This window comes from Stigmatopora nigra, chromosome 2, assembly GCF_051989575.1.
Source record: "Stigmatopora nigra isolate UIUO_SnigA chromosome 2, RoL_Snig_1.1, whole genome shotgun sequence".
In the NCBI taxonomy this organism is placed as follows: domain Eukaryota; kingdom Metazoa; phylum Chordata; class Actinopteri; order Syngnathiformes; family Syngnathidae; genus Stigmatopora; species Stigmatopora nigra.
This window is the reverse complement of record NC_135509.1, coordinates 1,395,001-1,408,783: the sequence shown is the minus strand read 5'-3', so window position 1 is coordinate 1,408,783 and position 13,783 is coordinate 1,395,001. Positions and strand designations below refer to the sequence as shown.

At 40.1% G+C, this 13,783-nt stretch overlaps 2 protein-coding genes across 3 annotated transcripts in view; one reads left to right on the top strand and one right to left on the bottom strand.

Annotated features, from left to right (window-relative positions):
• tbc1d32 (TBC1 domain family, member 32) overlaps positions 1 to 11,598 on the bottom strand; it is a 36,444-nt gene extending 24,846 nt beyond the window's left edge. The window contains exons 1-23 of the mRNA XM_077744224.1: positions 11,442 to 11,598; positions 9,002 to 9,149; positions 8,762 to 8,926; positions 8,523 to 8,676; positions 8,382 to 8,453; positions 8,189 to 8,314; positions 7,886 to 7,964; positions 7,583 to 7,686; positions 7,325 to 7,386; positions 7,117 to 7,249; positions 6,976 to 7,035; positions 6,731 to 6,818; positions 6,531 to 6,668; positions 5,875 to 5,964; positions 4,916 to 5,058; positions 4,708 to 4,829; positions 4,235 to 4,439; positions 4,080 to 4,159; positions 3,277 to 3,415; positions 2,766 to 2,853; positions 2,582 to 2,700; positions 2,160 to 2,279; positions 1,868 to 1,956 (exon numbers count right to left, since the gene is read on the bottom strand). Coding sequence (XP_077600350.1) covers positions 1,868 to 1,956; positions 2,160 to 2,279; positions 2,582 to 2,700; positions 2,766 to 2,853; positions 3,277 to 3,415; positions 4,080 to 4,159; positions 4,235 to 4,439; positions 4,708 to 4,829; positions 4,916 to 5,058; positions 5,875 to 5,964; positions 6,531 to 6,668; positions 6,731 to 6,818; positions 6,976 to 7,035; positions 7,117 to 7,249; positions 7,325 to 7,386; positions 7,583 to 7,686; positions 7,886 to 7,964; positions 8,189 to 8,314; positions 8,382 to 8,453; positions 8,523 to 8,676; positions 8,762 to 8,926; positions 9,002 to 9,147 — 2,522 coding nt within the window. The 5' untranslated portion in view covers positions 9,148 to 9,149; positions 11,442 to 11,598. The remainder of the gene's footprint in view (positions 1 to 1,867; positions 1,957 to 2,159; positions 2,280 to 2,581; positions 2,701 to 2,765; positions 2,854 to 3,276; positions 3,416 to 4,079; positions 4,160 to 4,234; positions 4,440 to 4,707; positions 4,830 to 4,915; positions 5,059 to 5,874; positions 5,965 to 6,530; positions 6,669 to 6,730; positions 6,819 to 6,975; positions 7,036 to 7,116; positions 7,250 to 7,324; positions 7,387 to 7,582; positions 7,687 to 7,885; positions 7,965 to 8,188; positions 8,315 to 8,381; positions 8,454 to 8,522; positions 8,677 to 8,761; positions 8,927 to 9,001; positions 9,150 to 11,441) is intronic.
• Positions 11,599 to 11,796: 198 nt separating this feature from the next.
• Positions 11,797 to 13,783, top strand: part of hsdl1 (hydroxysteroid dehydrogenase like 1) — a 2,214-nt gene continuing 227 nt past the window's right edge. Inside the window, exons 1-6 of one of the 2 annotated variants that reach the window (XM_077744187.1) lie at positions 11,807 to 11,914; positions 12,058 to 12,242; positions 12,311 to 12,747; positions 13,013 to 13,096; positions 13,505 to 13,642; positions 13,720 to 13,783. The exon at positions 13,720 to 13,783 is cut by the window's right edge and continues 227 nt beyond it. In XM_077744187.1, the coding sequence (XP_077600313.1) occupies positions 11,913 to 11,914; positions 12,058 to 12,242; positions 12,311 to 12,747; positions 13,013 to 13,096; positions 13,505 to 13,642; positions 13,720 to 13,782 (909 nt within the window). In that variant the 5' untranslated portion in view covers positions 11,807 to 11,912 and the 3' untranslated portion in view covers position 13,783. Of the gene's footprint in view, positions 12,243 to 12,310; positions 12,748 to 13,012; positions 13,097 to 13,504; positions 13,643 to 13,719 lie in introns of both variants that reach the window. The other variant, XM_077744178.1, reaches the window with a different exon arrangement.

Below are 13,783 nucleotides of genomic sequence, written 5' to 3'. Positions count from 1 at the left end.
GAATTCTATACATGGATATGAAATCTAAAATGCTGTGACACAGAGACAGAGTCTCTCAGACTGCACTTAACTGTCAAATCCACTCCCATTTACCCCGACAATCCCTAACGATTTCCGGCGAGTGGTGAATGTCTGCGAGAACCGGATTAGCCAAGCCAATTTTCCCCGGCAGCTTCACACGCGAGCTTTGCATTCGAGAAAAAAAAATTTGAGGGAATCCCCGCGAGAAGCCTTCATGGTTCATTTTCAAATGCTGGTAATGATGCCCGGCTTACGCATTCTGCTCAGACTCGGTACAGACTGCGGAATAACGACGACGCTTGGGCTTTGTACTTTACAAAACTCTACAGTTCTATCAAAAAAATATATGTTAGGCGAAAAGTCCTGCCAGGACTCGGTGTGTTACATACAGAACGCAGATTCGCTAGTAAAGAGTCCCTTGAGCGTATTTGAAGTAGTTCACGTCGGATGTTTGAGTGACAAGCGTTCTCAGTCGCGCTGACGGCGGCCAAGTGAGCGGCTGCCAGCTTGTCAGGCCCGGCGACCTCTCTTCCGTCGTTTGAAAGGGATGCTCGGAGAAGCCGAGCTGTTGGCGCCTCGTCTGATGAGCTACTTGTTCTCGCTTGGAAATCAGCGAGACATCCCGCGGCAGCTCGGCGTGGAGTTTTTTTTCTTTTCTTAACGCCGTGGTGTCATCCCCAGTCGACACTACAAATCACAAGCTGTGCGTGGTTGCTGAAAAAGTCATCTAAAAATGGCAATGGGCTAAAAAAAAGCAAGATTTATGCATTCCTTGATCTTTGACCTCATAACCCAACAAGCAAATTAACTTTTCTGTTTCATTTTACATATATCCTGCAAGTTTAATAATTAATCATAATTTATTCTTGTGTTATCGGGAACAGCCTGTTTTATATTACAAATATATCCTACAAGTTTGATGTTAATTAGAATTATTATTAATAAATTTTAAAAATGACTAAAATTTACGTTCCGCAAGGGTGTCGTGTATACACGTGACACACATTAATCCATCAGGGGCGGGGAGGACGAGGCGATCGATGCGAGTCCGGGCGAGCTCCGGTTGCCATGGCAGCAACCAGAGAAGACATTTGGGCTCTTCATCTTCGTTGAGAGGCTTACTTTTATGGGATGTTTCAACACAAGAGCGGCATATTAAAAAGACGACGCGAACCTGGAGAAGGGGAGGGACCAAAACAAAAAAAGACTTTATTTATCACATAGGAATTTTTGAGAGGGAATTTGTCACTCTTTAAAAAAAAATGAACTGAACTTTTTACCACATAAATTAAATACTGAAAAAATTCAGTAAGAAAATTCTTTAAATTTTGATTTACTTCTGTAACTGGTTTTTGTACTTCATATTTTTTGCTACTGAATACTTAGCTTTTTGCAGCTAAATTCCTGCAGCTAACTTTTTGCAAATACATTTTGAAGAAAATTCAGCATTAGAAATTCCTACTCAAACTCCAATAGCGCAAATGTAATCCCTTCAAAGTAAGATTTAAAGTACAACAGTTATATCATCCAGAGGTTTAATGAGTAAGGTCAAAAAGCCCCTTTAAAAAAACATCTGTACAGTTAATAAAGCCTTGATGACAACAACAGACTGCCTGCTGAGGGCATCATTTCAATGATTTGTTAACTCAACCAGCTTGGCATGCTGAACACTCCAAGAACAGCCAACCGTGTCACTATTACGTAAGAAATCTCTCTGGCGCTATTTTCAATTGGAGGCTCTCTCAGCGCGGCGCACCACCGTGAATTAACCCCCAGGTAGTTAGTGCGCAGCTCGAGTGCTCCCCGCTTTTGTTGTGATGTGGGAAGTGTTGAGAGCGCCACTCACCTGAGACCGAATGCGTGCGACTGTTCGTAGTGGAATAGGGAGTGGATCTTGTCGAAGGAATTTACAGCAATCAGCCTGTCAATCAAATCCTGAGGAGCACAGCGGGAGGCTTTAAGAGTCACACATTTATCATTTTCAAGGTGGAAATACTAAAACACACACACATACAATTCTAGTTAGGAAAAAGTGCAAACATGCCCTCAAATGGAGGAAAAAGGAACTGCTGGAACTCATGTGTAGTCCAGGGGTGACATTTTAGATACAATATTTATTTTTTTAATTTTTCACTTACAGGCACAGAACTTGGCACTTCTCGCAGTGTGTATTCACTCTTGTTGGCCAATGGTTGACCGGCCACTAGCTGCCACACGGACAGTGAGGACGACAGCAAGTTGACCAAGGACAGGAAAGACTGTGGAGGCACATACCATGTTGGATTAAAAAAAATAAATCAAGTTTGCGTGACTGGACATTTCAGGTCAGCCAAAGTTGACTGGCTTTTTCCAGTTTTCATGGAAAACTGAACTCTCCAGAAAAAGTTGAATAAAAAATGACAATGATTGTTTTCAAATCATGAAATTTAATATACATCTATACTCTTCATTTTAATTTGATCCTAAAACAGAAAGTTGACACTCATGATTGACTTTCCCGGGCCACACAAAATGACGGACCAGATTTGGCCCCGAGGCCGCCACTTTGACAAATTTATACCTTAAGGCAGTTCCTTTCTATGGGTTCTGTAGGCGTAGGTTTGGGTCGGACTGCCCTAGCGTCTTCACTACCGTACTCCAATGCCGACCACAGCTCCACAACCATAGCCTGCACAAAACCTGCCATCCAACAAAAAACATTTTAGTTGACCTATAAGTGGACAGGTCGTAGTGTGTTCTCCTACCAGAGCGGCGCAAAGCGGCAGCGCCTGTCGCTGTCGCCGCCAGCTGGGCCACCATAACACCATATCCAGACTTCTCATAGCGGCTTACCTAAAACAACCAAAGTGACATATAAGAAGTGCATTTTTTTTTTTTTTTGAGCGGTGCATTTTAAAATCCAATTACACGCCGGATTTGGAGTGTGCGTGTGGTCTCTTCCTTAGTTAAAAATAATCACACTTCTTAATTAAAGGGCAAACCAACAAGGCAAGCAATTACAAGCGTGAGTAAACAATGGCGCTAAATTAAGAGCAGGCGGCGGCCGGGGGTGAGCCAGGCGCGAAAAGGTGCGCTCGGAATTAGCGCTAGCTTGCGGCGCATCATCTGAATACTGAATAAGTTAAAAAATTACCAAGTGGGAGCCATAAAACTTGACTTTGTCGATTCCATTTTAACTTGTGTCGCTTTATGACCGACTGATGCAACTATTTTTCACAAATAAAGATTTTCTGTTGCAAAAAGGTGCTCATTTACCTGCATTTTTTTGCTTAAGCGAGAGAACATGTGTGAGATGCACTCTTGTATGGTTCCTGTCTGTTGTAGTAGCAAAACTCCCTTTGGGGTGGCTGCAAAGTTTAGCAGGCTGTCCAGCAAGGTTTCCTCCCACAGTAGCCTGAAAAGTAGAGACATCCATAAACTAAAATGTTACAAGAGTCCGAGTCCAGTTGATGAAGTTAATAAATGTGCTTACAAAAAGGCGCATGTGGTAAGCAAAGGCACGGTCCATTTGTTATAGTGTCAGGGAGTGTGAAGTACATAAAGTGATTTTAGGGCCACCCAGCGTGCATCAGTCATCGGGAAGATCGCCTTTAAATGTCAACCTAAGCTCGCCGGCCACAATATTAGGTCGGGTGAATCCAATTAAGGGGTCGTATTAAAAAACAAACTCTGTCAATAAAAATAAATAAGTAAAGGATGGTACTAAAACTCAGTTTAGGACCGACACTGTTTAGGAAGTGCTAAATTGCATAAACAATCTAAAATACAAATGAGAGATTAAAAATTAAAAAGTGGGACGGATACAAATAAAAAACAAGAGTAAATATTGTATATAATATATGTATCAACATGCATGAAATAGTATTTATTTACTGCAAATCATACTCCTCAAAATGTGTTCATCATAAAATCTATATTCAGAATATTTTCTTATCGACCCACACCCCTAATTGACATGACAGGCATAACAATTACATCCACTAGAGAGCAGTAAATCCAATCTAACCAATAAATCCACCTGTTACCACTTTGTAAATCTTATCTATATATTTTCTTACAGCTGTTGCAATTCCTGTGTGGAGGTTGGAGGATTCTTTTCAGGTAGTGGCATTGAAATCTCTTCAGAAAAGGCTCGAGTCTACAAAAAATAAATAAAAATATAGTTTTGTCTAATTTTAATGACTTGAAAACATGATAGCGGACTGTTTTGGACCTTTTTCCAATTGGCTGCCAGCGCCTTGTGTAAGTTGTAGCCGCGCAGAACCTGCAGGCCCTCGCAGGTATTGCACATCTGGCCACAGACAAAGACAAAGGCCCCACACAAAGCGCGAGAAGAGTCGTCACCCCCGCCGGTGGCCGACAGCTGGCAATCTAGCAGCCGTAAGGTGAAGCGAAGCAGGACGTGAGCGGCTGTGGTTCTGCGAGCAAAAGCAAAAAAAAATGAGCTCAGAGTCAATTTGCTGTTTTATTAATGACGTTCCGCCAAGTCACACAATGTCGACTCATGTAAAATTCATCGCAGTGACAAGGCGGATGAAACATCCGTCCAAGAGAGCTTCTTTGCGTTTCAATGAGCAGAAAATCTGAGTTTATGAGCCCGCTAGTAAAAATCTAAAAAAAAATGTATAGGGAAGAAAACATATCAAGTGACATATCAAATGAACTGGCTTGACAAACTCCACTCACCTCTCATTTTGGCCTAAAAGCAGGTTCTCCTCATACAGAAAAAGAGATAACCCTCTGTCTGTGTTCACCATTCGGGCCAAGACTTCCGCCACCAGAGGCAGAGCAGGATACTTCCATTCCGTCTATGAACAATAAATGCCACATTATGACTTAAAATTGTGGGGAAAAAACTTTGAGGTAACACTAAAGAAGCAGCCCTTTTGGTCACCTGACTTTCACCCTGCGCCTGGATGACGGGCGCCATCAGAGACTGGATGACGGACGTCTGATGGAGACATTGGTCGGCGCACTCGGTTCTCTCGCACATGGTGCAAAGTGTCGCCATTACCAGGCCGCTCGGGCACAGCGTGTCTGACAAAAAAAGCAAACTACTTAGCAATAAAAAAAAATAAAACATTAAAAAATATCATCATTTTTGGTAGAGTTGATTGCAGTAGTAGTCATTTAAGAGTTAAAAATGGTGAACGAGATGTCCAATCCCTTTTGACTGGGAGAGGCTGGCAATAAATATCAAATGATTCATTTAGATTAGATTAGATTAAATTTTATTCATCCCAAACTCGGTTTACCTGAGTCTGTATGTGGCATTTTTTATATACTCATTATAATCACCAATTGACAAATAAAAATTTAGCAATTAATATTTTTTTAAAGTATTTTCTATTTAGTTATAAAAAACCTTAAATAACTTTGAAATGTTCAGGGCATTTTTGGGCTGTAACAATTAAATAAAATGTGTTTTTATGTAGCTATGTATTTTATTTCAATTTAAAATGGGGGAAAAGTAAATATTCTCAGATTTATATAGTCATCAATGAAACCAGTTATAAATAAAAAATGATATATTTTCAAACACCTGCTTTTTGGGGGAAAAGAAAAATAGTGCAACCTTTCTCAATGCATTTTACAGCAAAAAAATGTTAATCCCAGCATAAAAAAAACATTAAATACATATGACACAATTAAAATGGCAGTCAAAGGCAGCTCAAGAGATCAAAATACATAACAAAGAAGGTTTTTTGAGGGACGACATAAGTGTGGCAGAGGACAAGGTTACCAGATAAAAGATATCACTTAGGAATGTTGGAAGGGCCTCCGTGTTCCCTCCTCTCGCTCCCTGCTTGCTCATTTATACAATTTAAGGTGTGTTTGTTCACACGTGCCCACCTGCGTGTAGACTATCTCGGCAAAAAGGCGAGGGATGGTGACACATGATGTCTATGAGAATCACCACCAGCTCCGTCAGACTGATTGGATCTGTGGGCAGGGAAATCAATTAGTCAGAAGCAATTCACTGCTATGATTAATGTACTTGTACTTTGTCTGAATGTGATATGAAAAAAAAAGAATCATCGATTTCTTGAGAACGCCCTGATACGTCAGTAATAGCCACAATAAAGCAATAAAGCAGACAAGGGCGTCATCTTTATGAGGCCAACTTTCTATCTTTGTTTATTTGTATTGAAACTAGCCTCTTGTAATTAGTTACGTAATTTCGGGTGAAAAACATTCCGTCCTCAGATTACGGGCTGTAAATACTTTGAATGGTATTGCAGTCACATGATTGCGAACACTACAATTTATACTGTATTTTAAGTTATGTTTCAGTTATTTGTTATTTTTAATAGAGGCAGTCTAAGTGAATTGACATTCTTGCATGATTCATTAATGAAAAAATCAAGGGCAATAAATATGTTAACTTATTTCTGTTTATTCCAACTTTACCAAAAGAAATCAATCATCGGCCTTGTTTGTTCCACAATAAAACTGACAGATCTGCTAACTACTTTGTAATGCCAGTAAGCGACCACTCCTAAACTCACCTTCCCGTGAATCCACTTTGATAGGAAAGAGCTTCCTGCCATTGGCGTAAAGGAGCGCTTTTCCCAAGACGCACAGTGAATGCACCACCACGGCGTACTGTAGCTCTTTACCGCTATAAACGCCGCCCTCGCCATCACCTTAGAACAGACATACTCATCCTTAATGCTCTACTCACAAATCAATAACTTAATGCACTCACTTGAGCTTTGCCGTTCCTCCGAGTGGGAGTGAGCGGAACTCTGGGCACATTCCCGGTAAAGGACACACTCTTGTAAAGCGTATTGCATCTGGGAAGACGGGATTCCAAGAAAATAGTAGATATATTAGACCAAAAGACCGGCGACCAAACGTCCAGTCAAGGTTATCATGAAGACATACCAAATAGATAAGAGCCTCATTTGTTTGACAAATGTACAAAGTCAGGTAAGTAAAAATCCCACTCACCAGATTCTTGTATTTCTTCTCGAGAAGCCTGAGGACCACCGTCCTACTGTAGGCACCATGCTAGAAAACTACAAAATTAGCTTAAGAAAAGCCAAAAAACGCTCACACAATAAATCCAATCAGTTTTGCCACAACACTCACCATCCATTTTGTAAACCAGCTAGCTTGAACGTCCAGCAATGCTAGCAGGTGAATGGGCGCTAAAGTTTTCTCGGGCGAGTTGCAACGAAAAGAAATGAGGGAGAAGGTGCTTTCAATTATTTCTTCCATGTACCTATAAATAAAAAAAATTGAAAATATCAAATGTGCCTCAATAGACTGGAATTGCAGCATCTGGAGCGTCACTCACTTTTCCGGGTGACGGATCCAAAAGACGGTTACTTCCTTTTGGAAGTCATTCATCAAACGCATCTGAGGATGATGGTTATACAGTGACTAGCATTAATTAAAGTTTAACATAATAGGTCATATGTTGAGATGAGAATGGGTCACAGAGGTCAAGAAATATGGCAATGCTTTGAATGTGGCTAATTTGATCAGGCAAATGCGACATTTGTTTGTTTTAGAAATGACATTTTGTCTCAATGTCACAGTGATATCAGCACACCTGTTTGAGGAGAGTGCTTATCTCTGGTTTGTTGATGTCCAAGCCGCCAGGACCGCTTGGAAAACTCAGGTTTAAGGACTGGAAACCTGACTCCACACTTTTGGCTGAGTAGGAAAGGACAGAAAATACTTTTATTTAGTCCCAGAGCTCAGCCAAGGCTAAACAAGTTCATCACAACGACAAAAAAAAAAACATAAAATACATGTGTAGTGACTCAAACAGACCAGAAAAGTGACTTTTATTTTTCAATTTTTTAAACTCAAATGATGGAATAGATGTCCAATCCATGTCCACTTGACCTACCAAGGCTAGTGTAGATTTCTCGGGTGACGTTCAGGGGCGACAAGGAGAAACTCTTTGCAAAGAACTGAAGAACGTGGTCCTGAAAAATTCAAAATCTATCTTCAAACCCAATTTTAAACTAATGCTTGTCCTATATCAACTGTTGGACTTTTGTATCAAATTTTAAAAAACATTGTATTCATCAGTAGAGAATTTTCTTCCTTAAAATCATTATTTAACTATACAAGTACTTCATTATCCACAAAGAAACCCTGTAAATGATTGACATGTTACATCATTTTTAATAAAAGAGCAGCAACGCACACTAAGCTCGCCGTCAGGTTCGATCAGAGCGGCGGCCATGTTCTGACGGAGGCGAGTCCAACTTTCACAGCTGAGCACGTCGGACGGGGGCGCGTGGCGAAGCGCCAGCAAGGCATCTCTTCGCACCTACGTACAAAAAAATACATTTTAAATTCATTATCAGGGATATATGCATTTATTGTGTAATTTTCACCTCTTTTGGTTGACTTGTGTCCAGTTTATCAGCCAAAACCTGCAATTGCTCCTGTCGAATGAAGGCATAACTCTAAGGAAATAAATGTAATGATTAATATCGTGAATGCTTTGAAAGACAGGGAAAATTTTATATTCTGACCCGATTAAAAGAGGATTCGCTGTCGCAGCAGTCGTCGGCGTAGCGACCGAGTTGCGACTCCTCCTTCCTAAGTTGGTCCTCGTCAAACCTGCCCACTAAAGACTCCACCGCTGCGGTCACTGTGGTTCGTAAATTGTATGTCATTTCTTGATACCTGGTAGCAAAATCATAATAATAATTTGAAACCATAAGTTTAGACCATTTACTTTATGTTTGCGTAGCGTTAAGATTCCACTCACTGCGTCGTCGCTCGACTGCGGCTGGTCGCGGCGTGGACAAGGGTGTCGTGGCCTAAGTTGATGGCGTGCTGTCCGTCCACGTGGGACAACTTCCTGAGCTCCTCGTCCACCACGCACCCAACGGTGCTCTCCAGGCGTTGACGTAGGTACTTGACCAACTCATAGCTTGGGAAGAAATTATGTAAGGGATTTTTGCAATTCTGAAATTTGGTCTATGCAATAGTGCTCACATGAACTCACTTGTGAAAGTTCTTGTCAGTTTCCTCCAGGTGAAGAAGGACCTCCTCGACGCTCTGAGGCGAAGGGGCGCCGGAGAGTCGGTCTTCGGTGCTCCTCAAGAACTGCTTGAGCAGGACTGCCATGTGGTCCTCATTTCCAGTGGACATCCCTGAAAACAGATTTTCCATAACATTATTTTGACTGTTTGTGATCATCCGGCGATATTTTGGACGCAATTACACCATGTGGTCAATTATAAATCGAATCTTTATTGTGAAATTATGGATATTAAACCCTTTATTTTTGGTCATTAAATAAAACTCACTAATTCATAAAATTATGGGTCACGGTGGCCAAAATGTATCAAAACCCATTATAAAAGTCCAAACGGGCAAATAATAAATTTGACCATTCACTACAGAAGACCAAAAAATATGTATTTATTTAAAAGACGTTAAAACTGCAAAAACGCAAAAATCCATTCGCTTTTGTCGGCTTTTTGTCATGGTGGTAAATTGGTAGCAAGATCAAAAGAATGCCGCCACACGTAGTACATTCCTAGTACTAATATTACAATTAATAGTAGTACATTAGTACTACTATTATAACAATAATAAGAATAAACTAATAAGCACGCCACACACTCGTACACAAAAAAATGAAACTTATCGTAATACATACGTATATAAATACATGCTACGAGAGACGCAAAATTGTAAACTATAGTTTAGCATTTATTAGCTATGCTACATTCGAAGTACTAATTAATATACTACGTCCTTACGGGTAAACTCGACGTAAACGGGCAAAGAATAAATCTTACCTTTCACTGGAGAAGACCAACAAATGTTTAAAAAACGTTAAAACTACAAAAACGCCAAAAACCATTCGCTTTTGTCGGCTTTTTGTCATGGTGCTAAATTGGTAGCATGATCAAAAGAATGCCGCCACACGTAGTACATTCCTAGTACTAATATTACAATTAATAGTAGTACATTAGTACTACTATTATAACAATAATAAGAATAAAGTAATAAGCAAACCACACACTCGTACACAAAAAAATGAAAGTTATAGTAATACATACCATATAAATACATGCTACTAGAGAGGCAAAATTGTAAACTATAGTTCAGCATTTATTAGCTATGCTACATTCGAAGTACTAATTAATATACTACGTCCTTACGGGTAAACTCGACGTAAACGGGCAAAAATAATCCTTACCTTTCACTGGAGAAGACCAACAAATGTTTAAAAAAGGTTAAAACTACAAAAACGCCAAAAACCATTCGCTTTTGTCGGCTTTTTGTCATGGTGCTAAATTGGTAGCATGATCAAAAGAATGCCGCCACACGTAGTACATTCGTAGTACTAATATTACAATTAATAGTAGTACATTAGTACTACTATTATAACAATAATAAGAATAAAGTAATAAGCAAACCACACACTCGTACACAAAAAAATGAAACTTATAGTAATACATACCATATAAATACATGCTACTAGAGAGGCAAAATTGTAAACTATAGTTCAGCATTTATTAGCTATGCTACATTCGAAGTACTAATTAATATACTACGTCCTTACGGGTAAACTCGACGTAAACGGGCAAAAATAATCCTTACCTTTCACTGGAGAAGACCAACAAATGTTTAAAAAAGGTTAAAACTACAAAAACGCCAAAAACCATTCGCTTTTGTCGGCTTTTTGTCATGGTGCTAAATTGGTAGCATGATCAAAAGAATGCCGCCACACGTAGTACATTCGTAGTACTAATATTACAATTAATAGTAGTACATTAGTACTACTATTATAACAATAATAAGAATAAAGTAATAAGCAAACCACACACTCGTACACAAAAAAATGAAACTTATAGTAATACATACCATATAAATACATGCTACTAGAGAGGCAAAATTGTAAGCTATAGTTCAGCATTTATTAGCTATGCTACATTCGAAGTACTAATTAATATACTACGTCCTTACGGGTAAACTCGACGTAAACGGGCAAAAATAATCCTTACCTTTCACTGGAGAAGACCAACAAATGTTTAGAAAAACGTTAAAACTACAAAAACGCCAAAAACCATTCGGTCTTGTCGGCTTTTTGCCATGGTGGTAATGGTAGCATGATCAAAGGATGCCGCCACACGTGGTACAGTAGTACTAGTATTACAATAATGATACATTAGTAGTACAATTATGATACCATAATAATAACAAAAGTAAGAAGCACACCGCATACTCATAGACAAATCGTGTAATGTACAGTAATACGTACGTATAAGTACATTTTACTAGAGGCAAAACTGTACCGTAGAGTAAAGTAGCATTTATTACCGATGCTACATTTGCAGTACTAACTAGTAAACTACGTATACCGTTTTTTTTACATTTACACATCACATGCTAACTTAGCTCGACGTAAACTGGAAAGGAATAAATCTTACCTTCCACCGTAGATGACCAAACAATATTTAAAAGACGTTAAAACTACAAAAAAAAAGCCAAAAACCTTGCCGTTTCTTCGGATATTCGTCGAGCGGTAAATTGGTAGCTTGATTAACAGGAAGCCGCCAGCTACGTCTCCATGGAAACAGCGGCAAAAACCACCGTGCATGATGGGACAAAACAAACCAAAGACAAATAGACACTATAATGTAAATTCTAATTTATAAATGTTTTTATTACGTTTTTTAATCGCGAAAAATAAATAAATAATAAAAAACGTTTCTTTTTCAAGAGATTTAGAATATGCCATCGCGGGGAAGCAGAATCACGTGACTTGCTTTTTTTCCTTCTCTCCAAGGAGCATCATGTGACTTGTTGTTTTGCTCCTTCTTCCGGGTTTCATTCACCATATCCCTGGCGGACTAATCGGTTGTCAAACTTTAGATCAAGCAATTTTGCGATAAAGTACGATGTAGGTTTATATGACCAACAAGATCGGGCTCAATTTATAATATTTTACGGGCGTTGCGTAGATTAATTAACTCGTGTCAAGACGTTAGTTTTGAATTTGGGAGGAAGCATGGCTGCTGTTGACAGTTTCCACTTACTGTACAGGGAAATTTCCCGATCGTGCGGTTTTTATATGGAGACTCTGGCCGTGGTGGGCGCTTTATACACGGCCAGTAAAGCTGTGATCCTGGTCAGGGACTGCTGCGTGCTGGTCAGCGTCCATTTCCTTCCTAGGATGATCCCCAGCAGGAAGCTGAGGCAAAGATACGGAGACTGGGCGGTCGTTTATGGTAAGATAGACGTCCAATCCATCATCCGTCATTCTATTCCCATCACTCCATCATAACCTTCTCATCAGGTGCATCGGATTTGGCGCAAGCCTATGCCGAAGAACTGGCACGTCACAGCCTCAGCATCGTTTTCGTCACCAACCGCCGTCTGGCCGTCAGCGACTTCGCCGCCAATCTCACCCAGAGCTACGGCGTGGAAACCATCTTGGTCCACGTCGACTCTGGCTGGGATGAGGCGGCCGTCAAGCCAGTAGAGGACGCCCTGAGGGGCAAAGATGTGGGTTTTCTGGTCAACTGCGTGGACCAGGCGTGCTCGGGCGAGCTTTTGGAAATGTCCCATCGCAGCTTGATGGAGATGATGGGCGATAACGTCGCGGGCGTCATGCTGCTCACCCGATCGGTGCTGCCGGGCATGCTGGAACGCGGACGTGGGGCCGTGGTCAACATCTCGTCCGGGGCGTGCTGTCGGGCGGCGGCCGGGAAGGTCACGCTCACCGCCACTTCTGTGAGAAACATTTTGTTGGGAAAATATAATCATTCAGGGATGTCCAAAAAGTATTTTTTTCTTGCAGAAAGTAATGCACATATCAAAAGGGCTTGCACATCAAGCTTAATTAAGTCTGTCTATTGCCATAAAAGGCAGCTAATGAGTTTATCTGAAATGTGCATGCTGGGGAAAAATAGTTTGGACATTTCTGCCATAGTTGAGCATCTTTGATGAAAAAAATGTTTTTTTAAGTCATTTATTTGTTTTGTTTTTATTATTTCAGGGCTATTTGGATCATTTTTCCAGAGCACTCCACCTTGAGTACGGCGCAAAAGGGGTTTTTGTTCAAAGTCTCATTCCATTCCAGGTCTGTTACCATAAAAAAGAATATAATGTGGAAAATATGTATTAAAAAATGATTTAAAAAAAAATCATAATTCTGAAGTGCAGTTACACATTTTCGCCATAATGGTGGGGTCGCTGTTGCGAAATAAACGCTAATTCCGATCCAAATTAATGATTTTATTTCACATTTCACAACAACTTTGGGTTTCAACTTTGCAAATTTATCCAAATAAAGATCAAATCAAATATTTAATCATGTTTTATAATTTAAATTAATTTAAACAATTTAATGAATGAACTTATACCAAATGACTTTATATTACTTTCCATACACAACATTATCATTGATAACCTCACCAAAAAATGACTTTATCCTTACCAAATCTCCCAGTCAGAATGAATTGGAAATTAAAAATATACTTTTTCACAGATCGCCCCCAGTGATCATCGCCCGGCTTCATCCACCGAAGGCTGGATGGCGCCCACGCCGCAAGTATACGCACGCCACGCCGTCTCCACCCTGGGCGTGTCCAATCGGACCACCGGCTATTGGCCGCACACACTGCAGGTGGGCAACAAAAAAAAAAATAATGATGTGCTTGTTATGATCATATTTATGTACTTACAATATTTTTTTTCTTACAGTATGGACTGATGAAGTGCATCCCGGACTGGATTTGGGTTTTTGGGTGTCGAATGTTTATCTGAT